At 41.6% G+C, this 27875-nt stretch overlaps 2 protein-coding genes across 9 annotated transcripts in view; one reads left to right on the top strand and one right to left on the bottom strand.

Moving 5' to 3' along the window:
- The window catches only part of rdh8b (retinol dehydrogenase 8b), a 39045-nt gene extending 29187 nt beyond the window's left edge, over nucleotides 1-9858 (top strand). The window contains exon 6 of the mRNA XM_084106022.1: nucleotides 9397-9858. Coding sequence (XP_083962148.1) covers nucleotides 9397-9624 — 228 coding nt within the window. The 3' untranslated portion in view covers nucleotides 9625-9858. The remainder of the gene's footprint in view (nucleotides 1-9396) is intronic.
- Nucleotides 9859-15609: 5751 nt separating this feature from the next.
- Nucleotides 15610-27875, bottom strand: part of LOC311077442 (NLR family CARD domain-containing protein 3-like) — a 94917-nt gene continuing 82651 nt past the window's right edge. For 3 of the 8 annotated variants that reach the window (XM_084105937.1, XM_084105934.1, XM_084105935.1), the window contains 4 exons: nucleotides 25270-25316; nucleotides 24611-25187; nucleotides 19945-20779; nucleotides 15610-16448 (listed from right to left, as the gene is read on the bottom strand). In XM_084105937.1, the coding sequence (XP_083962063.1) occupies nucleotides 20659-20779; nucleotides 24611-25187; nucleotides 25270-25316 (745 nt within the window). In that variant the 3' untranslated portion in view covers nucleotides 15610-16448; nucleotides 19945-20658. Of the gene's footprint in view, nucleotides 16449-19944; nucleotides 20780-22438; nucleotides 25188-25269; nucleotides 25317-26200; nucleotides 26277-27875 lie in introns of those variants that run through there. The other 5 variants (XM_084105933.1, XM_084105922.1, XM_084105932.1 and 2 more) reach the window with 3 other exon arrangements.

The raw sequence follows: 27875 nt of genomic DNA, 5'->3' as shown, positions 1-27875 counted from the left end.
GGACACAACTTTTTCTAGTATTTTAGACATAAAAGGTAGATTTGAAATGGGTCTATAATTTGCTAGATTATTATGATCTAATTGTGGTTTCTTAATGAGAGGTTTTATAACTGCCAGTTTAAATGTTCTTGGAACATGACCTAAAGATAAAGACGAGTTAATAATATTGAGGAGAGGCTCTTCCACTACAGGTAACACTTCCTTCAGTAGTTTAGTTGGTATAGGATCTAATAAACATGTTGTTGTTTTAGATGAAGTGATAAGTTTATTTAACTCTTTTTGTTCTATAGTTGTAAAGCACTGTAATTGTTCTTGCGGGGGGATAATTGAGGCTGAATTATAAGGTGCGATTGAGGATTGAACGTTTACAATTGTGGTTCTGATGTTTTCTATTTTCTCAGTGAAGAAGTTCATGAAATCATTATTACTAAACTGTAACGGGATATTTTGATATTTGGGACAGTCTGTTATTCAGCTTAGGTTAGCTGTGTTTTGCATCCTGAGCCACCGGCGCTCTTGCATTATCTCACCTGCTCCCCTTTTCACAGCTGCCCGCCACGGATTTTACTGAGTTTTTTGCCGGAATGTCGCTTTCTAAATCTGCTGCTTCTCTTTGAACAGCTTATTATGTGCCTTCCCGACCACGCGTGGTGTGCTGATCGCCACTAAAGACCGTCACCAGTGCCGTGTTTGGTATGGTTTGACCTCAAGCACGCATAAGAGGCTTTGGAGAATGTGGAGAATTGCAGCCATTACCTAATGCTGCCTAAGAAGCTCCTGCAGCACCGTCTTAAAGTTGGCATGAGTGCGTCGAGCTTGGCCTTTCTGACTCAGATGGGGGACGCGGTGACGACGACACGCTAGCGGGGGCCTCCCAGGGCAAAACATCCCTCAACTTGGCTGACCAGCCCAATCCTGTGGGCAACCTCCTCATCATTGACGAACCGGCCGGTTCAGGCGAGGAAGACGACGAGGGCCTTCTCGAGGTCTCAGAGGACGAGGTCTCTCGAGGTCTCTTGCGTTCACCATAAGTAAGTTGGATTTCTCCAGATAGGCGCGTCCACTATACTGTGGAGATGGCATCAGCATCGTCAATTTCATCTTTGTAGACACGGACACAGAAAAAAGTAGTTATTGATAAACAAATAAAATGTCTCCTTACTATTTTTGACACTTTCATAATCATTACTTTTACCAGCTCACAATGGGCAATATTACTATACATAGTGTTGTAAAGTTTTCTTTCTTCAAAGCAGAGACCAGTGAGACAGTTGGGATCGCGTTCAACAGAAGTTATTCTTTATTGAGCGCGGCTGCGGATTCGTCCAACATAATCTAAAGTATATAAATTTACATGGTGTCTTATAGGCATTTTTAGGAGGAGGGACTTTTGAAGGTGGAGACAAACAAAGCATGTAAATGAGTATACAGGTTAAGGTAACACCCTATACTGTGAGGGTCTGGCCAATCCTAATTCAATCAGCATAAGGCTCCAAGAGCCATTTGGGTCCGAAAGCCATTTGCAGAACAAAAGGTGAGATTCTCAGTGATCTGACTCATTTAAAATACAATAGAGAAAACAGGACTGACAGGAAAGGAGACTCTTGCTGGAGACTCAATAATCATCTGAAATCAGTCTACTAAACTTTAATCTAAATTAAAACCTCAAATGCTAAAATCAGTATTCTTCACCATGATGTTATGTAAGGAAGCATATCTGAAATAGATTCTTAAATTTGTAACCCTTCAGTCCCCTCTTTGAGAGTTCTTAAAAACTCTCACAAAATACAAATTTAGACACTTAAAAGTTCAATTCTTGTAACTTGAAAAAGTTACAGGCACGTATAACTTATTCTGTGTTGTGTCCTTGATTTTCATGAGTGTTCAAGTTCTTCTCAAAACCATAACTGTTGACACATATGACGCAGGGTGTGAAATGTCGTATAAACTACATGATTACACAAAAAACCATGTAACATAAGAGTGGAAGTCTTGAAAGTCCATGGCGCCTGAATAGCTGTGAAGTCTGTTTCCTGTAGAGTCCATTTCGCACGTAGAGTCGCTCTGATGACTCTTCCCTCTTTCATGAGGCTTGTTCATGGAAATCTGAGGTGATGCTTTATACCAGGATGCCGCTTGTGATGACTTCATGGCATACACACATACCTGTAACATAATAAAACAAAGAAACGGCAGACCAGCAGTATTCATGCATGGACTTCATTCTTCCATAAGTCATTTGATCGTATAGTGGTTTTAAGTCTAACTTTTATCAAAGTACACTTAAAAGTTCATTCTTGTAACTTGAAAAAGTTACAGGCACAAGCATGATCTGTGTTGTTCATCTGTAATTGCATGCTGACACAGAAACATAACATGCAATTAGGGTCCGTGAATTTTCTGCGTTGTGTATTTTTCATTTTCTTTTGTGATAGTTCGTTCAGCAGTGGGTCTGGTTGTCTTCTTGAGGTTGGGGCTTCATACGCAGATGAGACGGTCGTTGCATATGGATCTCGGAAAAGCCATCAAGTTTTATCTGCACACTGTAAGACAGAAAACAGAAAAACAGAGAGCAGTATTTCTTCAAAACACTACGGTTGTAGCAGTGTAAACACTATGGTTCTATCGTTTTCAGAGTCTACTGTTGTCGTTTCATTCTTTCCCTATTTCTTAATTTATTTGACACCTATGGACCAGTGAGGTAAGGATGGACTAAATCGGGAAAGGCCTATGAGGTAGTGTCTTCACCCTGGGTTCACCCCCGAACGCCTGTTGCATCGGTTCTTCCCAGGGCACCTCACTTGTCCGTGTCCTATTCTGTCCCTGTGTTGTGTACACACTGTACAGTGTGTGAGAAAATTGGCACATTTCCATTCTCCAGTGAAACATCAGTCCAAATAAACATCATTAACAGAGGATGGTGTCTGATTGTAATATTCTGTGGCTTAACATTTAAGGCTGTGAGTCTTACTTAACCAGGGTCCCCTAAAAGAAGGCTGAAACAGTCACTTTCCTTTTGTTCTATTAAACAAAAATCAGTCTTTCATCTTTGTTGTTGTTTCTGGGGAAATTAAGCACTCACAGCCCAAATGGTTAACACCTTATCAAGTTGCCCCACGAGTTTAACGAGGAGGGAAGGGGCTGCTTCAGAGTATCAAGCAGGCTAAGCAGAAGCTGAGTAACCTTATTTACATCTTTAAAGTTCTTTTTGCTTTTCCTACACTCATTTCCAAAATGTCCGTGCTTGCCACAGTAAGAACAACTGGCTTCTCTAGGACTTTTGCGTTTCTTTGGCTTCTCTGAGTTGACCTTAACAGAAACTGCTGCAATTCTTACTCTCTCTTTGACATCAGAATCTCTTTCCCAAATAGCTAAACTTTCTAGGTTACTTCTGAGAGTTCTTTTAGCCCACGTAATATCTAGGAATGGCAAGGCTGTTCTGTACTCAGCTACAAGACCATCTGCCCAAATTCGGATTAGAGCTCCTTTGTCAGCTAACACACTTTCGGAATCATCCACTATTCCACTGTACACTGCAGCTACCTGACAGAACCTCTCAGTATATTCACTCACAGTTTCTTCTTTCTCTTGTACACAGCTAGTAACTCTCGACCAATCGATTTTGGGTCCTAAGATATTCTTTAGGATTTTCAAAACACCTTCTCTCAAATCACCTTTACTGACATGTTGCAGTTCGGAAGTAACAGCAGTCTCAAAACTGTTGAATTCAGATTCAGTTAGAATTTGTGACATCAGCTGTGTGACTTCCGGCAACGACATGTCGTAAAGATGCATTTTACTGAACAATGCTCTTCTAAATTCAGAAATTTTTTTCCGTGCTGAGGGTAAACTCTGGGAGAGTCTATCTATATCCTTAGGACCTAAAGATGTTTTAGCAACCGTTTGTATTTGGACAACAGAAGAGTTCGGAGTAACACTTTTAGTTCCCTGAGATCTTCTCCTAGCCCCACAAACCTGCACTGAATCTACAGGCTGATCAGTTACTGATTGGATGGCTACATTTGTTTCAAAGAAAGCTTTTAAGTCAGGATAATTGTTATCAGGCTGACTAACTTCTTCCACATCAGTTTTTTCTGCATCTTTGTTGCGGTTTACTTTCTTAGTCAACAAAGATATTCTAGTACGGAGCTCTTTGATCTGTTTCTCTAGCTCGGAGTTGCGCTTAGACTGTTCTGTAGCTAGGGTTAAACCAAATTCTCTGTGACAACAGATAAAACTTTTCACACTGTTCTTGCGAATACTTTCTCCTAGTACCTTCTTACAATCTTCAATTGACCAAACTTTGCCTGGATCAATGCCAAATTTCTTTGTTAAATTCAATCTGACTTCCTCAGTCACGATTGAGTCCATGTGCTCTGATAACAAAGACTTGAATTCACTATCTGTCCAAAAAGGTGTAATCTGTCTAGTACTTTTCCTAAACATTTTGTGAATTTCTGTTACCACAAACAAACACTAAAAAAAACTTCTCTCTACTGTCTTGCAAACAGAGGGTACAATCTTATTAGCACATGAGGCTAAATCTAATTCTAAAGCTAATTCTCTAGCTTACAGATAGGTCTTCTCTAGCAAGATCATACACACAATATTAACATGTAACTGTTAATCTTCCCTGCCATCAACAGAGGATCAATTTCATCTCTAAAAAAAAAAATTTTTAGAGGCTTATCTTTAGTTAACCAAACTCTACAGCTGTTTGTTAACTACTTCTCTGAACGGCGCAGAGGAAAACATTTGTACTGGTCTGCATTGGTTCTTTGAATGGATTGAAACTCACCGAGTCTTTGGTTGTACAGAAAACATTCGTCTGGAACTCAGTCAACTTTGTTGAGATCTTTGAGCTTGAAGTTTCAAGATTCAGTCTGGGACTCAGTCAGCTTTGTTGAGATCTTTGAGCTTGAAGTTTTCAATCTGGAGGAAGCTGGAAAGCTTGAAGTTTCAAGATTCAGTTCTTTGAGTTTCCTTTTTCTCCATCCGGCTCACGGCACCATCTGTTGTAAAGTTTTCTTTCTTCAAAGCAGAGACCAGTGAGACAGTAGGGATCGCGTTCAACAGAAGTTATTCTTTATTGAGCGCGGCTGCGGATTCGTCCAACATAATCTAAAGTATATAAATTTACATGGTGTCTTATAGGCATTTTTAGGAGGAGGGACTTTTGAAGGTGGAGACAAATTCAAACAAAGCATGTAAATGAGTATACAGGTTAAGGTAACACCCTAGACTGTGAGGGTCTGGCCAATCCTAATTCAATCAGCATAAGGCTCCAAGAGCCATTTGGGTCCGAAAGCCATTTGCAGAACAAAAGGTGAGATTCTCAGTGATCTGACTCATTTAAAATACAATAGAGAAAACAGGACTGGCAGGAAAGGAGACTCTTGCTGGAGACTCAATAATCATCTGAAATCAGTCTACTAAACTTTAATCTAAATTAAAACCTCAAATGCTAAAATCAGTATTCTTCACCATGATGTTATGTAAGGAAGCATATCTGAAATAGATTCTTAAATTTGTAACCCTTCAATAGCCTAGGTAAACGCTCATTATGGTTTAGTATTCTCTCCATTATATATTTAAGTAATTAAATTAATATAAATGTGCGATAAGTTGACGAATGGCTTAAATGTACAACTACCAGTCGACTAGAAAAACCTTTGTCAGGGGCAGCCCTATTTCTTTCACATATTTTCAAACCAGCATATCACAAAGGACATTCTGGGTTGAGCAAGCGGCCCTGAGTGGACTGAGTGAGAAATCTTCAGAAAGATGCTCTCCGCTCCAGAGTTAATATTACCACTGACTGCGCTCACATGCTCTGGTAAAGTTAATTCATAATGAAACCAGCTCTGTTCAGCAATAAGCAGCTCAACTGAAGACAGTAGCGCAGAGTCAGCTCAATGTTGATTCAGTTAAGTTCAATAACAGTGTTGATGTTCAATGTTGGTTCAGTTCGGTTCAATAACAGTCTTGATGTTCAATGTTGGTTCAGTTCAGTTTGATGCTGCATAAACAACAATGAAAAAAGCGCTACTAGCAGAGTTTGAATGAGATCTCAGATTACTATGGTTCTGCTATGATTAGCATGGTAAGAGTAATGAACTCATTGACTCATGGAGGCAGAGCTTTAGACTAAAAGGATTGTTTCTGTGAGTCAGCAGCTTAATGGCTGTTTAGAGGCTGTTGAGTTTGTTTCTCTGATGTTTGTGTGAGTAATGATGACAGAAACTCTCTGCAGACAATATGAATCAGATCTGATTGATTATGAACTTGATCAATATTAACTACCTGGCCAAAAAAAAAAAACATATTTCCATCAAGAGTTGCATTCATTTGTTTGTCCAAGATCTTGTATGGGAGAGTTGAAGGTCTCTGTAAAGTCTGACTCATTCATTTGTGTGTGTGTGTTCAGTCATAGCTACGATGCGGGATCTGAAGCGGAAGGATAAGTTGGTTGAAGCGGCTAGAGACGCATACGGACGAACTCTGTCTCTGCTCTCGCTGGACGTCTGCAGTGATGAATCGGTCAAACAGTGTGTTGACAGCGTCAAAGATCGACATATAGACATACTGAGTGAGTTCTCTCACACACACACACACACACACACACACACACACACACACACACACACACACACACACAGATCTGTCTCTGCTGGCTTCTGTTCTGCTCAGGTTAAGATGATGAATCTGAGCGTCAGTTTCTCTTTTAAGTCTCCAGCTTCAGCCAGAGTTCATCTGTGTGTTTGTAGTCAATAACGCTGGCGTCGGTCTGGTGGGGCCCATTGAGGCTCTCAGTCTGGACGACATGAAGCAGGTATTCGAGACTAATTTCTTCGGTGTTGTGCGCATGATTAAAGAGGTCATGCCCGACATGAAGAGGAGACGCTCTGGACACATCCTCGTCATCAGCAGTGTGCTGGGCCTGCATGGTAAGACAGTCAGACACACAGATACTTCTTCTTGAGGAACAGTAGAAGAGCTCGTACCTTTCATGAGGATCTGCTGAATGACACACAAGTGGAAACATCAGTGTACAGAAACATAAAGCAGATTTGTGTTGCTCTTCACAGGTGTGGCGTTTAACAATGTCTACTCCGCGTCGAAGTTCGCCACGGAGGGATTGTGTGAGGGTCTCGCCATCCAGCTGCTCAAGTTTAACATCAGGTGAGTATTAATGTTTGCCATTAAACATTGCCTTAAAATAATATTTTAATATTCCATAACTAAAAGAGCAGCTTTGTCATTAAAGCAAAAGCATCATAAAGCTGTTGCCTACATGGGCTTGAGAGGGTTCTAGAGGCTTCCTCCTTTGGTTCTAGATCTGTGCTGATGCCTCTCACTGCAGTCTGACGTACTTTCCCATCTCTGTCTGTCGGTCAGTGTGTCAATGATCGAGCCCGGGCCTGTAAAAACAGAGTTTGAGATGAAGTTGATGACAGACGTTTCTAAGAAAGAGTTCACCGGTGCTGATCCTGAGACGCTCTCTCACTTCAGGAAATGCTACCTGCCCACCCAAGTGAACCTCTTTCAAGGCCTGGGACAAACACCTGAAGAAATTGCCAAGGTCAGAACACACGTGAACTCATACCTGTTCACACCTAGAACCATAACTAGAAACAAAGCTTTAATAATCATTACAACACTTAAGTGAATAGCAAATTCCACACTATTACTAAAATAACGACACATCTGTTTGTGTGGAGGCCAAAAATACTTATCTTTATAGTAATTATCAATTGGTGTGGACATGAATATAGTTATTGTTCATTGGCATGGAGACCAAAAGTAGTTATCCTAACAAATATCGTCCGTTTGTGTGGACATTAATTTAGTTATCGTTAAAGTTGTCCTCTGGTATGAATCAGAGCATGTGAGCGGAGTGGAGCGGGAGCGAGCGGGGAGCGCGAGCGGGCGGATCTTGGACAGAGCGCAGAGCGGCAATTTCAAAAGGACGGAGCATCGCCCTATTTCCCGCTCCAATTTCGCTCCGCTCACACCACGAGTCTGAAGCATGCTCAGTCAAGCCTGACCCTGAATCCATCTGTCTTGCACAGTCATCAACAGTAGACTATTTTCAGTCAAAACTCGGCTCAATAATGGAGTTCAAAAAGTACTTCAAAAAGGAAAATGAGAAGTCATACAGGTGTAGCCTACTATTAATATAAGTCGCTCCGGAGTATAAATCGCATCAGTCAAAAAATGCGCCATGAAGAAGAAAAAACACATATAGGCCTAGCCTAAGTCGCACTGGACTATAAGTCGCATTTATTTAGAAATTTATTTCACAAAAAAAAAAAAAACAATGGTACAGACTGGACAGTTCTCCGTTACGGACGTGAGCGCTCTGAAAGCGGCACTAAAAGACTGCTTTATAAAACTTTCACAGAGACCTCAAGCAGAAAGCACAAAGCCTGTCTTTAAATTTAATTTCGTTTTGTATTAATTGTATCTTAATTTTAATCAATGTTTCATCAACCAATTGTGTGGATTTAATAAATTAGAAGTGAATATATTAGAAAATACATAATCAGGACACGAAGGCGCCGGCGAAACTGGAGCTTGTCTCATAAATGAACCGAAACTCAGCGTATAGCCTACTTGCCTCACAGACCTGAGACATATATATAAAGCTTGAAATGTCTACTTTCAAACAGAACAATTCAAAACAAAAGAAAACAGACTGCTCTCTTATGTAATCCGTATGAAATGTGCATTTCTCTCTGGCGCGTTCACTACTGCGAAGATCGCGAGTCAGCATCTTTCCAGCCGACACAGACATAAAAAAAACTGGTTTATTAGTAAACAATTAAAATGTCTCCTGCTATATTTTACATAATCATAATCATTAATTTTGCCGGTTCGTTGTGACAGCTTTTAGGTGCTTTATTGGCAGCAGCGCCACCCATACATCGCATCAGCACCGAAAACATGGAGATTTTTTTCTTTTGGGGGCATTTTGTTTGTGTTCAGACTTTCTCAGTTGTTTTTAGGCGCGATTTTAGAGGACGCTGCTAATAAAGTTGCTAGTAGGCCTACACATTGGATTCACGATTTGAGTGGAGCGCGAAGCAAACTGCATTGAGCGCTGAGCGAAAATGAGCGGAGCGGCCTGATGTAGCTTTGAGCGGGGGAGCGGAGGGGTGAACAGTTCAGTGAGCAATGAGCGGAGATTCTCACCGCTCCACTTCGCTCATATGCTCTGGTATGAATGTGAATATAGTTATCATTACAGGTATTATTAGTTATCACGTATTAGTTGCATTAGTTTGAAATGTAATAAAATGACTAAATAAAGAAAAAGTAATGTGAATAAAGTCACATGAGCTTATCTTGAACAGGCTAAGGAGGATCACTCACTCACTCTCTCTGTTTTTGAAGGTCACTAAGAAGGTGATCGAGTCGCCTCGTCCTCCGTTCCGTAACCTGACGAATCCTCTGTACACTCCGATCGTGGCGCTGAAGTATGCAGTCGAGACACGCAGCCTGTCGGTTCACACCTTCTATCACATGCTGTATAACCTGGGAGGAATCATGCATGTTAGCGTGAGAATCATGAAGTTCCTGAGCTGTGAATGGTTACGGAGACGAACCATCTCACCAATCTAACACACACATCTCCTTTGGATACTTACAAAGATCAATCGTCTAGTCTAACAGTCTAACATGCAGTAATGTACCTGTGTGTGTACACTGTGCTTCTCTGTACAGCTGGTTTCTACAGTATCTGGATATTTTTAGCTAAACTGAATTTACACCTTAAGGGTCCAATGTTGCACTCCAAATAATTAATGGTTAAAAACTCAAACTCTCTCACAAACACTCAAACACTCTGTCTCAAACTTGCACACACTAAAACAGATGATGTCTGTTTTTAACTTTGAGATCTTTATTTTTTTGTCTTTGTACAGATTAAATTGTAAACATACAAATATTGTTACAGAAGTGTTGATTAATTTTAACCAGTGGCGGATTAAGATACTTTGTACCTAGAGTTTTATACCTAGAGTGGCCCCCAATAACCTAAAAAAATTTGCATAAAAATGAAATGTGTTTCTGTCAGGTTTCGTATAGACGAAGCAGGCAAGATGGTAAGTTTAAATGCTTTAATTTGCAGAATGGATCGGTACAGCGTAACAGGTGAGTAAACAGTAAGTTGAATATCAGATGATAGCTTAACTGAATGATAACAAAGTCTCTCTTTCTCTTGCAGATGCAGATGATGAAGATTCTCTGAAGTTGGACTGAAGACAGGCTGAAGAAGATCGGGATCGACGGTAAGTATGCAGGTAGGAGAAGGAAGGGAGTCTGTGAGTCTTGTATTGACGAGACCAGACAAAGAGTGAGTGACTGAGTGCTGCATATAAAGGTGAGCTGGTAATGGGATCCAGGTGACGGTGATTACTACTTAGAGGAGAGTGAGTGCAGGTGATGATGATGATGGGTGATCGAGTGCAGGTGTGCCAAGGAGGATGATGGGAAGTGTAGTGCACACACAGATGAAGACAGATGGTGAATGTGACAGTTTCATGTGATAATTTACATTAATTTTAATTATTATTATTAGTATTATAATTTTACTAAACTCAAAATTAATTAATATTTATAAACTTATCTGATAACAGAAGGTTATATCAACAAAAGTCATTTTAAGTGTTAGCTGAAGTAGAAAAAATTCTTACAAAATCAGGTTACTACTGTTATAGGTATAATCTGCTGCAAGTATGCAGCAAAATTATACATTTTAGAATTAGTGAACCCATCTGTTACAGGTGTAATATAATAACTATCACTTTCACTTCCAGATAAGATATACATCTAAACAAAGCATGCTGCAAATATAATTAACGAAATTGAAACATTTTCAGAAAAATTTCAGAGAAACCAGTCAAACCAGTTCTAAGCCAGTCAAAACCAACAGCCCACTAAAATCACGTTTCTTAGATTTTAATATTGTAATGCAAACTGATTATTGACATCATGAAAATCCAAACTGTTAATCACTTCAGATTATGGCCAACAAAAGGTCTTGTTTGCAATAGTAATAATATCTGTAACTACATAGTTTTGTGAGGTTTTGAACTAAAAATAAAATTTAAAAAGTCACTTGTTTACACTCTGCCCCTTTCGTGTTTGCCAACGGCTCTAAAGTACAACGTGAAAGTGCAAGGCTGATGCTCCGTAGAGGATTCACACATCCAGGAGCAAGGCATTTCGGTTGAAGAGAAACGAGACACAACCCACAGCCCACTCCCAAAATCTGGTGATAGATTGTGCGTCCACGGATTCATGTGGGGAAAATAAAAAACTTTCAACAAAAAATTCAGCGAATTTAGAACATTCTGATGCAAGGGTATATATAGGTCATGGCTGGAAAGACGTTTGAGAATGCATAGCTTAATGTCTAAACGGAGAAAAATGATTTGCCCCCCTGGACGTTGTGCCCCTGGGCACTTGCCCAAATGCCCATATGGTTAATCCACCTAAACTATTGAGTAACTCACATAAGCTGTTCAGATTCAGATTTTATGTAAAGTATAAACTACATCAGTGCATTTTTTTGTATTAAAGATTCAGAACAGAATGTGTGTCTAGATTTTTAACTTCTGTATAATGAAAAACATCAATTAAACATGAATTAATACAAATGCAGTGGCGGATTTAGCAAATCGGGGGCCCAAGGCGAAGGTAGGCTATGGGCCCCTACCCATCCAAGTAAAGGTTAGAGAGGAGAAAAAAACGTCCCCTTTAAACCCTGCATAGGCTACACTTCTTTACTCCTAAACAGAAACATGTTACAATGTTTACATGGTACAATTTCTGGTAAGCTATGTTTTTTTTTGTTTTTTGTTTTTTCTTGCCAAATTTCACCATTTCGATTCAATTCTTGTGATTTGATTCAATATTGACTCATTTGGATAAATATTAGGTAACGTTTCACAAGACAGGCGTTACTTTTTCTCAAGAAAAAAAAAAGCCCTATCATCTGGTATAATTTAAGGTTAAAATAAGTAATATAGTACACATATTTAGCCAAATACTCTCTATAGCTCTTTTTTTCTAGCCAATTAAATTGCTTTCCCAAGGTAAATGTTATGTGACGATTGTTCTCCAGCTGTTTTACCTCTTTCCGCGGTTGAAAAACACGTATTGATCGATATTATGAATGAGGAATATACATTTCGGTAAGTTATACGGTATCTTTCAACATTGTTATTTCGTGTTTATTTACTATTAGGTAGAGATGATCAGTTCACGTGCCGCTATAGGAATCTGTCACGTCACATTAAAACGGCAAAACGGTATTTATTGTTTGAATTTCGTAATAGAATTGACAGAATCTGAGAGCTGAGATTTTTTTAAATATCATGATTCATAAACTGCTCAGTTTTGTCTGTCGATCTCCGTGTCCTCTTTGCTTCACGATTTTTCTGTGCGTTGGACGTTGTTGTACCTGATCTGTATCCCCAACAGTAGCCGTAAAAAAGTTTGTCATCTTTGGCAGCGTTTCCAAATACTTATCAGCGTCTTTTCACTTTTTTTCTTTTATTTGAGCCGCTTGGGTAACTTCGAAACTTTAAATTTTCGCGTTTAGACTCGTCTTGCTCTGTTTGTGTATTTCTCAGTCCTCCTGTTACTGCGTGTTGTTTATCTTTCGCGCCGCACACTTTTTCGGACTTTTTGCTTTCCTCCCGCTTCCTCCTTTTTTCAGCACCGCTTGGGTAGCTAGCTTCGCTTCACTTTTACTCTGTCTACTACTCTGTACACTCTGTCTGTCACTCTGTACACTCTGTCTGTCATTCACGTTTTTTTTCTCCATCAGTTTTTTGACACAGCCTTGTCACTTTCGCAGATGCGCAGTAAAAGTGGGATAATGGAATAGTCCAATGTAGTGAGGCGGGGAGGCCCCCTCCTGTCTGCGACACTAATGATTGATGCCATTTTTCGCAAATGGAGTTTTAGAAATATATAAAAAAATAAATAAAAAAAACTTAAGCATAAGTTAATAGGGCATTTTGGGGGCCCCTAGGTAGCTCGGGGCCCAAGGCAATTGCCGACCTTTGCCTAATGGTAAAGTCCGCCCCTGCACAAATGTAAATCTGGGAGATTTGATGACTATGTGCATGTGGATGTTAGTAAGAGGATTTTCCAATGTGTGTGTATATCTGTTGTTTAATCTGACACAGAGACATTGAGAAATAAGTCCGGGACGCACCAAACTGACGCCAAAGAACTAGCGCTGATGAAAGCCGACTGTGTTGTCGCCTCGCGTTGCCTGCGTCGGGGGAAAAGCTGCACTTGAACACACCGAGAGAACTACAGCCGACTGTCAGCTAGAATGCACGTTAACTGCACCTGCGTGTAAATGAGACAATTGTCTATTTCTGCAGATATATTCATCTATATTCGTCATTCAAAAAGGGAAACCGACACTGCAGGCTGCAGATACACAAACCATTAAAAAAAGCAGTGCGTGCTTACCGGTTTGAACATCAATCCTGCTAAACACTTTTTTTTAGTCCTCATAGCTCATGTTAATATTGAAATATTCGCCAAGGAACACTCAGGTAAGATGACGTAACATTAACTGAACAGCCAATCAGAGTTCCCTCTTTCACCGACGGCCCGACGTCGATTCAACATGTTGCAAAAAAACAGACAGTGTCAGACTATAGCCAACGGTGCGGAACACACCGGGAAAACTACGGTGACCGACGCTCCAAAAACGTTGCCCAACGGCCAATCGTTGGCTTGGTGTGTCGCAGGCTTAAGTGTGTGTGTGTCAGAGACACTGTAGAAGGACTGTGCTGGCTGACACTTCCACATACACTCCTACTCTATTAGAGGATGAACAGATGGCAGGTATATCAGTGTAGTAATTATAGTGCCAGACAGTGAATCGTTCAGCAGAGCAGTACAGACTCCAGGATTTGACATTGGATCCAAACTTACGGTCACTCCCTCCTTCCAGCTGATTCCTTTAAATGTCACTGATATTTCAACCCATCCGTCCCATTCAGCCTCCCAGTAAGAGCATCCAGTCAGACTCTCTCTGCACAGAACCTGAGGACACTCATCAAATCTCTCTGGATGATCAGGAATGCTCATGCTATTCCACATGCATCACCTTCCTGTTCTCATCACACAAAATGAGTTGAGTGATTGCGATGTTTGAATTCAATGTGAGATCACAGGCATCTGAACAAGAAGAGAAAAACATCTATAATAATAACAAAACATTTGTGTGTGTGTGTGTGTATATACATACACTTTCGTGGTCCTGCAATCATCCTGATCTCTCCATGATGTCCACACTGTAAACACACATTAATGTAGATATGCATCATGCACACGTTCAGTATGTCAGTATTAGTATTTGACATAACCGAGTGTCTGCAGTGAGTGTCTGCAGTACTCAGATCCAGCTCTCTCAGGTGTGAGGAGTTTGAACTCAGAGCTGAAGACACATAACCACAGCCTTCCTCTGTCACCATACAGACAGACAACCTACAGAATAGAGCAGTGTATTGTTGTGAAGAAGAGAAAAGTGCATGTGGAGCTGTTTCAGCTCCTGTTCAGCTCCAGCCTCATATCCCTACTTGTGTTGCTGAAGGACAACTACAGTAGCTTACAGTTTAAACATGGCCTCACTGACACACTGAAAACATATAATTTAATTTAATGATTGTATTATGGTGTGCAAAACACAGTAGATGATCTGTTAGTGTGGGGAGAAACAGCACAAGAACGTGACTTTTTTATGCTGCAGTATTTTGACAAGTTCATACCCAATTTTGTCAGAAGTGCTTCTTGAGAATGACACTGAATGGACCTGGGGATGTGAACAAGACAAAAAATTTCAAACGCTTAAAAATCTGGTCTGATCCCATTCGTCTGACTTACGCTCTCTCTAGGATTCATGTGTCCTGTGTGTTTCTTTCCTATCAGCTCAGTGATGCCAAAAACTCTCTCAACTACAACAGTCACAGATGTTCCTCTACTGGACACATTTCTCTAGAGTTGATGCTGAAGTTCATGACAGATCATTGTGTTCATCACAACACAGCGGTCAAATGTGTGAAATGAACAGTATCTTTTCTCCAAAGCAATAAGAGCACAAGCTTTGTTGTAGTCCAGACTTTAAAGTTAGGCATCTTTACAGATGATCATTTTAATAAATAGATAAAAACCTGCGCTGACAAACACTTGCAGTGCTGTGGATGTTTTCCAGGAGCCGCTGGAGGAGAAACGTGTGCAAAAGCAGAACAAAAGCTCCTGGAGACACAAACTGTGCTGCAACTACAGACTAACCCATGATATGATGGAGCAACATGAGAAGAAATATTCCAGCTCTACGTGACGAATCTCACATTCGGCTTCTAAAGCATCAGAATAGATAGATAGTATAGTATGTTGTCACTGGGGAATTTGAGTTCAAAATAAATAAATTAAATATTAGTTTTTGTGCATTTTCCCATGACAGTCTTACTTTACAGCACATTATTCAGAATGTCTATTCATTCAGAATGTTTCCATGCAGTGAAATATCCAAAATATCCCAGTGTTAAATTCTGAGACAACAAAATTAAGTTTACATAAAAGCCTTTTATTAGATAAAGAAAATATTATATGTTCCTCATTGCAGTTCACCAAACTTTGTGTGTTTGCAGAAGAATATAATCATATGAAAAGAAGAGCTGGATTCTATATTTTTAATAAACTACAACATTTTATAGTTTATGGCTAATCTATAAAAATATAAAATCAGCAATTGTAAAAATGTAAATTCACCAACAAGTATGAAATACAGTTAGACAAACATAAATATAAATGCTGGTATACATTTACTTTAACATTGAACTCGTTTTACCTTCCCTGTAGAACATTTACTTAGATGTGCAAAAACATACATTTATTTCCCTGTAGAACATTTACAATGTAAAGAGCAAAAAGAGCAAAGCAAAAACTTTAATTTATTTGTAATGTTATTATGAATGAATATTTGATGAAAGGAGTATATTTTGATAAGTTCAGATAAAGCCATATCAGATCAAGAATCAGACCAATGATCAAAAGTGGTAAAGCTTCTCTTCCTGAAGAACCGAGATGAATTCAGCTTTCACAGCATCACTGTGTTTGCGTATAATGTCACAGATCTTTCTCATGCTCTCCTGACTGGTTAAACTCTGTGTGATTTCTGAATATTGTTCCTCATGAATTAGTTCTTGCTGACGCAGTTTATCTGCAATGATCTGGACATTAGTAACCCCCTGAATGAGTTCTGACCAATGCTTATCAAAATATCTTGTTTTATCTTCCTCACTATTCAGACACGGCTCATCTCTCTTAGGATGAATCTGATCACTATTCAGACGTGCCTCGTCTCTCTTAGGACGAATCAGATCATCTTTCTCAATTGTTGCATCCCAGACCTGTCACGGATGCACACGGGAAGCAGGAAAATCCAAGTGCAGTAATTTATTAAGAGGGCAATCCAACATCGTTGTAATCCATGCAGAGGTCAAAAATCCAGAGAAGCAATCCAAACAAGAACGGGTATAAACAGACAAGAAGTGTGGTGACACAAATTAACGACTCCGTACACATACAGAAACAGGCAGAGAATAAATACACACAGATCTAACAGGACTAACAATGAACAGCTGGGACAATGATTACGGGCAACAGCTGAGTGTAATGAACAGTGATAAGTGACAGACAGAATGCTGGGAATTGTAGTCAAAGTGAAGGACACCGTGAAAACGAGACACAAACCAGACACTGTGACATAACCCCCCCTCTACGGAGCGGCTACCAGACGCTCCATGACAACACTAAAACACAACACAAGAGTTCAGGAGGGAGGTGGAATGGTGGAGGATCAGGGGGAGGGAAGGTGGGCCAGGTCCATGGAGGGAAACGGGGACAGGGAGTGACAGTTCATCTGGCGGCCAGGGCGGAGACGACAGTCCCTCGAGCGGCCAGGGCGGAGACTTTCCCTCGGGCGGCCAGGGCGGAGACTTTCCCTCGGGCGGCCAGGGCGGATCCAGCTGTGCAGGCGACCGGGACGGGGCAGGTCCTTCGGGCGGCCAAGGCGGAGACGACCCCTCGGGCGGCCACGGCGGAGACGACCCCTCGGGCGGCCACGGCGGAGACGACCCCTCGGGCGGCCACGGCGGATCCGGCTGTGCAGGCGACCGGGACGGGGCAGGTCCTTCGGGCGGCCAAGGCGGAGACGACTCCTCGGGCGGCCACGGCGGCGCAGAAACTGGAACAGACACCACCGGCGCAGGAACTGGAACAGACACCACCGGCGCAGGAACTGGAACAGACCCCACCGGCGCAGAAACTGGAACAGACACCACCGGCTCAGGAACAGACACCACCGGCGCAGGCTCAGGAACAGACACCACCGGCTCAGGAACAGACACCACCGGCTCAGGAACAGACACCACCGGCTCAGGAACAGACACCACCGGCTCAGGAACAGACACCACCGGCTCAGGAACAGACACCACCGGCTCAGGTTCAGGAACAGACACCACCGGCGGCTCAGGAACTGGAACAGACACCACCGGTGGCTCAGGAACTGGAACAGACGCCACCGGCTCAGGAACAGACGCCACCGGCTCAGACACCACCGGTTTAGGAACAGATACCACCGGCTCAGGAACAGACACCACCGGCTCAGGTTCAGGAACAGACACCACCGGCGGCTCAGGAACTGGAACAGACACCACCGGCTCAGGAACAGATACCACCAGTTTAGGAACAGATACCACCGGCTCGGGCTCAGGAACAGGCACCACCGGCTCGGACTCAGGAATAGGCACCACCGGCTCGGGCACTGGAACTGGCACTATCGGCTCGGGCACTGGAACTGGCACCACCGGCTCGGGCACTGGAACTGGCTCAGGAACAGGCACCACCGACTCGGGCACTGGAACTGGCACCACCGGCTCGGGCACTGGAACTGGCACCACCGGCTCGGGCACTGGAACTGGCACCACCGGCTCGGGCACTGGAACTGGCACCACCGGCTCGGGCACTGGAACTGGCACCACCGGCTCAGGCACTGGAACTGGCACCACCGGCTCGGGCACTGGAACTGGCTCAGGAACAGGTACCACCGACTCGGGCACTGGAACTGGCACCATCGGCTCGGGCACTGGAACTGGCACCATCGGCTCGGGCACTGGAACTGGCACCACCGGCTCGGGCACTGGAACTGGCACCACCGGCTCGGGCACTGGAACTGGCTCAGGAACAGGTACCACCGACTCGGGCACTGGAACTGGCACCATCGGCTCGGGCACTGGAACTGGCACCACCGGCTCGGGCACTGGAACTGGCACCACCGGCTCGGGCACTGGAACTGGCACCACCGGCTCGGGCACTGGAACTGGCACCACTGGCTCGGGCACTGGAACTGGCACCACTGGCTCGGGCACCACCGACTCGGGCACTGGAACTGGCACCATCGGCTCGGGCACTGGAACTGGCACCACCGGCTCGGGCACTGGAACTGGCACCACCCGCTCGGGCACTGGAACTGGCACCACTGGCTCGGGCACCACCGACTCGGGCACTGGAACTGGCACCATCGGCTCGGGCACTGGAACTGGCACCACCGGCTCGGGCACTGGAACTGGCACCACCCGCTCGGGCACTGGAACTGGCACCACCGGCTCCGGCTCAGGAACGGACACTGGCTCCGGCTAAGGAACGGACACTGGCTCCGGCTCAGGAACGGACACTGGCTCCGGCTCAGGAACGGACACTGGCTCCGGCTCAGGAACGGACACTGGCTCCGGCTCAGGAACGGACACTGGCTCCGGCTCAGGAACGGACACTGGCATGTCCAGGATCCGAGTCAGACGCTCCAAATAATCCATCATAGCCTTGGCAGCCACACGTATGGGCATCTCTTGATCTGTCTCTAGCTGGGCAAACGGAATGTCTCTGATTGGGCAGACGTGACGTGAACAGTCTCCGGCTGGGCAGACGGAATGTGAACAGTCTCTGACTGGGCAGACGTGACGTGGACAGTCTCCGGCTGGGCAGACGGAATGTGAACAGTCTCTGACTGGGCAGACGTGACGTGGACAGTCTCCGGCTGGGCAGACGGAATGTGAACAGTCTCTGACTGGGCAGACGTGACGTGGACAGTCTCCGGCTGGGCAGACGGAATGTGAACAGTCTCTGACTGGGCAGACGTGACGTGGACAGTCTCTGACTGGGCAGACGGGACGCGGACAGTCTCTGACTGGGCCGACGCAGGTCTCCTCCTCCTTCTTCCCTTCTGACGGATGTGTACCGTCTCTGAACTGGACGAAACCATCGACGAAGTCCCAGCGCTCGATGAGACCCGTGGTGAAGCTTCAGCTATCCTAATTTCCTCATGCCTTTGTGCACATCTAGAAAAATACTCTAGTAAAGAGATGCCCTTCTCTCTCTCTGCGGGAGAAAGTTCGCTACGTGGAATCCACATAGTAACTGGGGACGAGATCCTACAAAAAATAATAAAAAATGAAAATTACCGCTGGATTTATGGTGACGGAGTCGTTCTGTCACGGATGCACACGGGAAGCAGGAAAATCCAAGTGCAGTAATTTATTAAGAGGGCAATCCAACATCGTTGTAATCCATGCAGAGGTCAAAAATCCAGAGAAGCAATCCAAACAAGAACGGGTATAAACAGACAAGAAGTGTGGTGACACAAATTAACGACTCCGTACACATACAGAAACAGGCAGAGAATAAATACACACAGATCTAACAGGACTAACAATGAACAGCTGGGACAATGATTACGGGCAACAGCTGAGTGTAATGAACAGTGATAAGTGACAGACAGAATGCTGGGAATTGTAGTCAAAGTGAAGGACACCGTGAAAACGAGACACAAACCAGACACTGTGACAAGACCTTCTCCTTATCCTCTTCTCTGATAAGAGTCATTTGAAGATCATTCTCCAGACGAGTCTTGACCCTAAAGTAGTTTGGGGGAGTTTCTCTTGTGAGTGTGATCCCTTCTTTGGGATGGATAGAGGCACCAGGAACATCAAGAATGTGTGGCGTTTTCATCCGAAATGGCCTGCCAGGTCTGGGATACCTGATGATGCATGATGAAAATGATTTTTCAGTGTCCTCAACTTTTTTTTTTTCACAGGGATCAAATGGAAAAATGTAGAGATGTAGAATGAGAGGATCTTTAAAACACATGTAAAGAAGAAGATCGCAGTGTTCGTACCATCCCATTATCCAACTTATAATTAAAGTTTTAATAGAGAAGGATGGTTGGACAATCTTAGCATGGAATCGGGTCAACTGCACAGGTTCTGTGGTTATTCCCTCGTCTTTTACGGTGAGGACTTTCACAGCATCTTTGAGAGAGGGGTCAGACTCTCCTAAACAGGCGTAATGGGGCAGATGAACTTCCTCCAGTTTCCCTGAGATCACCGTCACGTCAATCACTGGACTGATCCGGTTGCACTGCAGCCTCTCCAGCTCTGCGTTGAGGAAGAGTCCGTCTACGGTACGGTACTGAAGGGTGACGACACAGTCACAGACCCATCGCATTCTGGTCCTGACACACTCGTAACGGCCTGGGTCAGTGCTGACCCTGAACTTTGACCCTCCTTAATCTGTACAGGCCGACGGCTCAATCTGAAGCCACTGATCAGAATCAGCTATATGGACACAAGACTGACAGTTCAGCAGCGGGTGAATATCAAGCCCAGAAGGTTTGGGCTGAGAGAACCTGTGAAGAACCAGAAGAAGGCAGAAGCAAAGAGTCAGCTGCTTTTATTAATCTCAGTTAATGTTACTCTCAATGTTTATTAATACATTATTAAAATCAAAAGTTGTATCTGTCAATATTATTTAATGGACCTGAACTAACATGAACTAACAATGAACAGTTGACTAACTAATGTTAACAAATACAGTTAATGCATTAACAAATGTTAACTAATGGAACCTTATTGCAAAGTATTACCAACAATTCAAAACCAACAACATACAAACAGTTTACTATAAAAACTATTTTTGACAGGCAGTTTGACAGAGAGAAAAAATAAAGCTAGTATATAATGCTGCGACTGACACCTGTGATGTCACTCACAAATAATAAACAATCTAATATAACAAACACATATATACTATAATGAGAGTTTAATTCACACATAATTGTCCAGTTATGTTTATGTTTAACTAGCCAACATGAACTCTATATTCTCCATCAATAAGCTCAAGCTGAATAATAATGTCAGAATAATGCCTTCTATAAATCATTAGGCACGTTTCCATTACAGATTTGCGATAAATATCGATAAAAAACTATTGCAAAATGACGGTGTTTCCATTAACCGATGTTATGCGACTACAGCGTCATTTTTTCCTCTCGCGATAAGTCATTCCAAAAATCATGGCAACGGACGTTGGTAGGTTTATATATATCACAGCCACGTACCGCACTAGACATTATTATTATTAATGGAAGGAAACGTAGGCTTGTTATCCAAGCATTAATGGCAAGGAAAGATCCTTACTTACAGCAAATATGAGGAGTTTCTGGGTGTGTCTCACTCATTTCTGCTCCGAGGTCTTGATTGTGGCACCTCTATGAGGTTTAGAATCCAGCATTTCTGTAATTCTTTTGTCTTTTATGAATTTAATAAATAACTCCTGTCTCGTATTCTGTCCAAACACACCGCGCCTTCTAAGTCAGGTGACTGTAAATGCGCAAAAACTGTTTCCATTGCAGTTTTGCGAAATATTCCTTTTTCGAATTGCCTGAAAAACCACCTCATGCGAGTGTGAAAACTTTTTTGTGATAAATGGGAGTTTTTGCGAAATTGACGAGTTTCCATTGAGTGTATTTCCAATTTGCAAGTTCAATTTGCGCAATTTGAAGGGTAATGGAAACGCGGCTAGTGTTTTTAACTGTGGATATTGTAACCGCACTGGCATTAGTAGTACATTTAACATTAGCTCAAATGATTTATAGGGAATTTTAATAATTAATCATGAATATGATTAATATTTTGCATAATACAGTTACATTAATTTATTCGAAGTTGAAAATAGATCGATTTGTATATCTGAATAATCAATCACAACTAATTATAATTCATCATTCATATACTAATCCTATTCCAGATCGATTATGAGATAACCCTTAATGGAAATGAATAATCATCAAACGGGAAAACTTTGTCCAGCAAAACGGCCGTAAGATTAACTTAACAATTTCCCAACAAAAATTATCTCTTTCTTATAATTTGAAGAAAGCTATTTTCTGGCCATAAAAACAACTCTCCTGTTCTTATAAGATTAGGTTACTTAAAGTAACAAATCAGCTTTGTAGCTTAAGATCGAAAACATCTCATTGACTTTAGTTATGAGCAGGCAGACAGAATCAATCAAGTATGAATTTTAATAATTGGACTATACATGGAACTAATGAATACAAAATACTACAATTTACACGAGTAAATATGTATGTACAGGACACGTAAACAAAATACAAGACTAAACGAATAACAGATGAGAGAGGGAGAGGATGAAAGGGAGAAAATGAAACTAAAGTTCAGGATGAGAGAGATCACCGAAATGATCTCAGCATGGCAAAAATCACAGACAGTAACCTTGAGAGACAGCAAGGAATCAAATCACATTAAAAGTTCAATAAACTTATCTTGCAAAATGGTTCTCTTTGTTGCTGAAGAACGCAGAGTCGTGCGTGTGTCTCTTTAAGAAAGCAGGGCTTGCTTCGGTGAGCGCGTGCTGTGTCTTCCATGCGAGCGCGAGCGCGGGAGGTTCAAAGAGTCTCTTTCTTTGAGGTGAAGTTGCCGGGAATGATTCAGGCTAAGTTCATTCAGCCCGTGAATGAACAGAGGCGAATAGGAAAACGAAACTAGACTATAGAAAAACATAAAAAGAAAGAAAAGAGAAGAAAAGAGAAGCAGGCCGAAGCCGGTCCGGACTTGGGTTTCCAAAGTTTTTGAGGAGGGAGAAGAGAGAGAGGAAACTGAAGGTTTAGGCTTTTATCAGTGTCCCGTGTACCGTCCCCTTTTTCGTGGTCGACGAATCCTCTTAGAGCATTCCGAGCAGAAGACTTTCTTGTGTGTTAATGTAGCCCGACCCTCGTGTGGAATCACGAGGGGGCAAAGTATGATATTATGCTCAGGGAATTAAAAACGCATGGAACCATAACGTTTATCACAGTCTCTTATCAAAAATCTTCTTCGTCATGCAGAGGAGATCAAAACAATACTAAGGACGTATATTGACAAAGATAGCAACATAGAGATACATTCTTTTGTTGAACCAAGGCACTTAAAGATTACATCACTGTAATTCAAAAACACAACTATTCTAATATCACACTGGTGAACATGCAAATCACCTGGAACACTCTTTGTACATTTTTAATAGTTAGTAAAATGAAATTTTACTAGTGGAAGTCCATATATGTCAATGTGTGTGTGTATCTGTGAGGTCGGCATCTGTTGCATCTCGTGGTGCATACCACGTGAGGGGTTGGGGGCTATTTGAGAATGTGTTACTCGGCAAAAACAAAGGTAGTTCTGTGGGCAGACTAACTTGACAGCCTGAGGCGTCATATAATTTTGCTGAGAGAAGCAAGATAGTCCTAGTTGTCCCAAAACAACTGAATGGGGTAAGTCTTGCAATTTTCCTTCAGTACACAAAGAACAAACGTTAGACACAGTAAGGGAATTGTGGTCGCAGCACGTGATAGTATGAGAAACAAACAGGGGCCTGTTCGTTGATTTCATTAGGTCGGGTAAAACATTAACCAGGGCCTGCTTGTAGAGACTTGTGTCAGAAACGCTAGTCAATTAGGGCTTTCTGAATATGAACGTGTAGTGTTCATATTTAGTCAGCATGAGAAAAACAATCATGATTCGCTACTTCAGAACATCTGACCGGACAGACGGTCAGTGTCGTTACAATATTTTCACAGAGGTGGACAGATAAAGACCATCAGCAGTCTGGGGTGGACAGAAATGTTCATTATCAAACATAATAAATGAGTTTGACTATAAAGAACTGGACTGTTTTACTGCTTACAACACAGCTGTCTACAGTTAATTGTGCTTGATTGTAATTGAGGGAGTGCTGGAATAGATCAAGTAATACTGAGTGAATTTGACTATTTCTGTCTTATTCCTCATCTGCAGGAATATTGATAGAAAAGAAGATCACACTACAGCTAGAAAATTACAGAAAATTAATATCAAATTATAGTTTAGAGATCGTGTGTGATCAAGAGCTTTTGAGAAATACCAGTAAATCAGTCTTAAGCCCTATTCACAGAGACCTCAGAACTCTGAAACTGAAGGAAAAAATTGATTTAGCTCTAAACTAACTAAAATGAAGAATAATGTGTTTATAGTCTCTGCACAGGAGAGACTCTGTGTTGATTCAAAACAAAGGAATATATATATATATACAGCAAAAACCCAATATGGTGCATCTCTAGTGTTTAGTGATGTATAAAGAACAGAGGATTGAACTATTATTCAGTCTGGAAAAATCCTTCACTAAGACAGTATATTTCACTCACCCGGTTGTGTGTGTATCAGTGTTGTTTCTCTCAGGACGCTGTTTAATGTCACACAGAGACACTGAGGAGTTAGAATAAACCCTAAATCCAGCATAGAGGGGTTCAGTGAATGTGGAGTTGAATGTGTGTAAGTGTGTGAGTGTGTGTGTGTCAGAGACGCTGTAGAAGGACAGAGTGCCGGCCGACACGTCCACATACACTCCTGCTCTCTTAGAGGATGAAGAGATGACAGGAATAACAGTGTAGTTCTTATTGTGACGGACAGTGAATCTGTTACCAGAGCAGAACAGACTCCAGGATTTGTCATTTAATCCAAACACACAGTCTTCACTCCCTCCTTTCCTGCTGGTTCCTTTATATGTCACTGATATTCCAGCATAATATCCGCTCCATTCAGCCTCCCAGTAACAGCGTCCAGTCAGACTCTCTCCACACAGAACCTGAGGAAGAACATCAAATCTCTCTGGATGATCAGGATACGGCTGACGCTCATACACACACGTCACTGTCCTGTTCTCATCAGACAGAATGAGTCGAGTGTGTGCTGTGTTTGGATCCAGTGTGAGATCACAGGCCCCTGAACACAAGAAGAGAGAAACATTTCACTGAATGAGACAAATCAACAATAAATCACTAAATGATTGTGTGTGTAGACCTACATTTGTGTAATCCTGCTCTCATTCTGAACTCTCCACAATGATCCACACTATAAAACACAAACATGATTCACATTCATTTTCTAAAAGAAACATAAGAAACACACACACACACACACACACACACACACACACAATCTGTTCTGTGACTAGAGTTGACTTCCATCCCATAAAACACTAGATCGTCTCATATATTTACAGGTAAAATGAAGCGTTCTGTATCAAATCAATAAGGGTTTGTTGGATTTGTCCTGTATTTTACATTAGGCTCACACAGTTGAATAGTTAGTTAGTTAGTTAGTCTTTGGTCTCGCCATACAATCACAAAACAATTAACAATACACAATATACATAAAAATTTAAATATTCACATTTCCTTCCTCTTATTCAAAAGAGTTATTGCATTTTGTACAAATGTTTGTTTATATATTGCTTTAATCGCTTTTGGTGTTCTGTAATAGCGACGACGTGATGGCAATAATTCAAAAACATGATTCAAGGGGTGTGTTGTGTCTCTTGCTATAGTCAAAGCTTTCCTCTGAACAGCAATTTGATATAACTGTGTTTTTCTGTTTTAACTGTGATCCTATAATTTTTCCTGCTACTCTTGTAATTCTATCTAATTTTACTTTATTCACAGATGCAACTGGTCCAAACCACACAGTTATATTATACCCTAAAACACTCTCAATTAAACTTATAAAAACTCTTTGCAGAACAACCTGACTTACAGAAAATTCTCTCAATTTCCTTAGCAAGAATAGCCTTTGATTTGCTTTCTTACAAATAAGATTCACATTATCAGAAAAATTCAATTTACAGTCAGTCATCCCAAATACTTAAAAGTCTTCACAATTTCTACTGTTTGATCACATAACATTATTTCTGTTACAGGCTCTGAATAATTTAAAATCAACTCTTTTGTTTTACTTACATTTATCAATAAAGAACTTGCTTCACACCATTTGTTAAAAAATTCTTTATCCAATGTACTATTCCTCCATTTACACCTAGAACAAGGAGACGTTACAAGAGTAAATGTATCTGCATAGTATTAAAGGCAGAGGTATAATCAATAAAAAGAACATGCACATAAGCCTTTGCTTGTTGTAAATGGCTAGTAATTGTATCAACCATAGTGAGCGTTGCATCCTCTGTCCCTCTTTGCGATTTGTATGCAAATTGCAGTACATCTAGTTGCTCTGATATGTATGGTTTCAGGTGACAACTAACTACTCTTTTCATGCATTTAGCAAGTATTGATGTAAGAGCCACAGGACGAAAGTCCTCTAGATTTTTTGCTCTCACTTTTTTAGGAAGGGGTCGTATAAATGATAACTTCCATGTATTTGGTACAATCTGTAAGTCTAATAAAAACTGAAATAATTTAGTACTTGAATACTTGACGGAGTCTTGAGAACATGCTGTAGCATATGAGCAGTTCATTCAGTTCATTCATTCTTTGGTTTTGAATTAAGGAATCATGGCTCGTTGAATCTAAAACAAGGGACATTCCTTATGAAACCTAAAGCTTTTAGCCTCTGAACTCATGTAAATCAAACTCTCTGCAGGCTAACTGACCAGCCTGATGCCAGCATGGCTGGGTTTAGAATGCCTTCGGACATTTTATGGCACCCTGGAGTATTACCAGAGCATTCCACACACACACACACACACACACACACACACACACACACACACACACACACACACACACACACACAAACGTTTCTTTACACTCATCATGTAAGTCATTACTAAGATGTATTTGATAGGTTTGTGCGTTGCATAACTGGTTAGCCATGTTATGTGATGGTTATGATTTTCTGATATGTAACTTGGAAGCGTTTCTTCTAAGTAAATGTCTCAAATAGAGTCAGGGTCTGGTAACCTAACCCCCCCCTGCTCTCTCTCTATGTGACATTCCAGACTGAGAAGTTACATCACACACATACATACACAAAGAGACCAACCTTTGTGTGTAACTTAGGATAAGAAATATCCTTTTAAATGTATGTACAATTCCATTATGCATGTGTGGTTAGTTTGCTTTATAATAGAGGTGTGGTTTGCTAGTGTATAGTTTTGAATTCTAAATGTTCACGGAAAGAATGTTCCTCAATAGTGTCTAGTAACCTGACCTCGACAAGGTCATAAACTTTATGACTCCAAAGCTACAGCTCATCCAGCTCCTCTGCAAGAGACATTCCAACACACACATTAACACACACACACACACACAAACATCCATGGAACTGTTCAGAGAAAAGTACCTCTAAATGTGTTAAACGTATCCCTTTTGTGCGTGACAATTTTATTGTGTGTAACCGCACTGGCATTAGTACATTAATATTAATATTAGCTCAAATGATCTATAGGGAATTTTAATAATTAATCATGAATATGATTAATATTTTGCATTTTACAGTTACATTAATTTATTCGAAGTTGAAAATAGATCGATTTGTATATATGAATAATCAATCACAACGAATTATAATTCATCATTCATATATCAAAAATCCTATTTCAGATCGATTATGAGATAACCCTTAATGGAAATGAATAATCATCAAACGGGAAAACTTTGTCCAGCAAAACGGCCGTAA

Source organism: Abramis brama, assembly GCF_963993115.1.
Source record: "Abramis brama genome assembly, chromosome: 2".
Lineage (NCBI taxonomy): Eukaryota > Metazoa > Chordata > Actinopteri > Cypriniformes > Leuciscidae > Abramis > Abramis brama.
The sequence above is the reverse complement of the archived record's forward strand: the minus strand, read 5'-3'. Positions and strand labels throughout refer to the sequence as shown.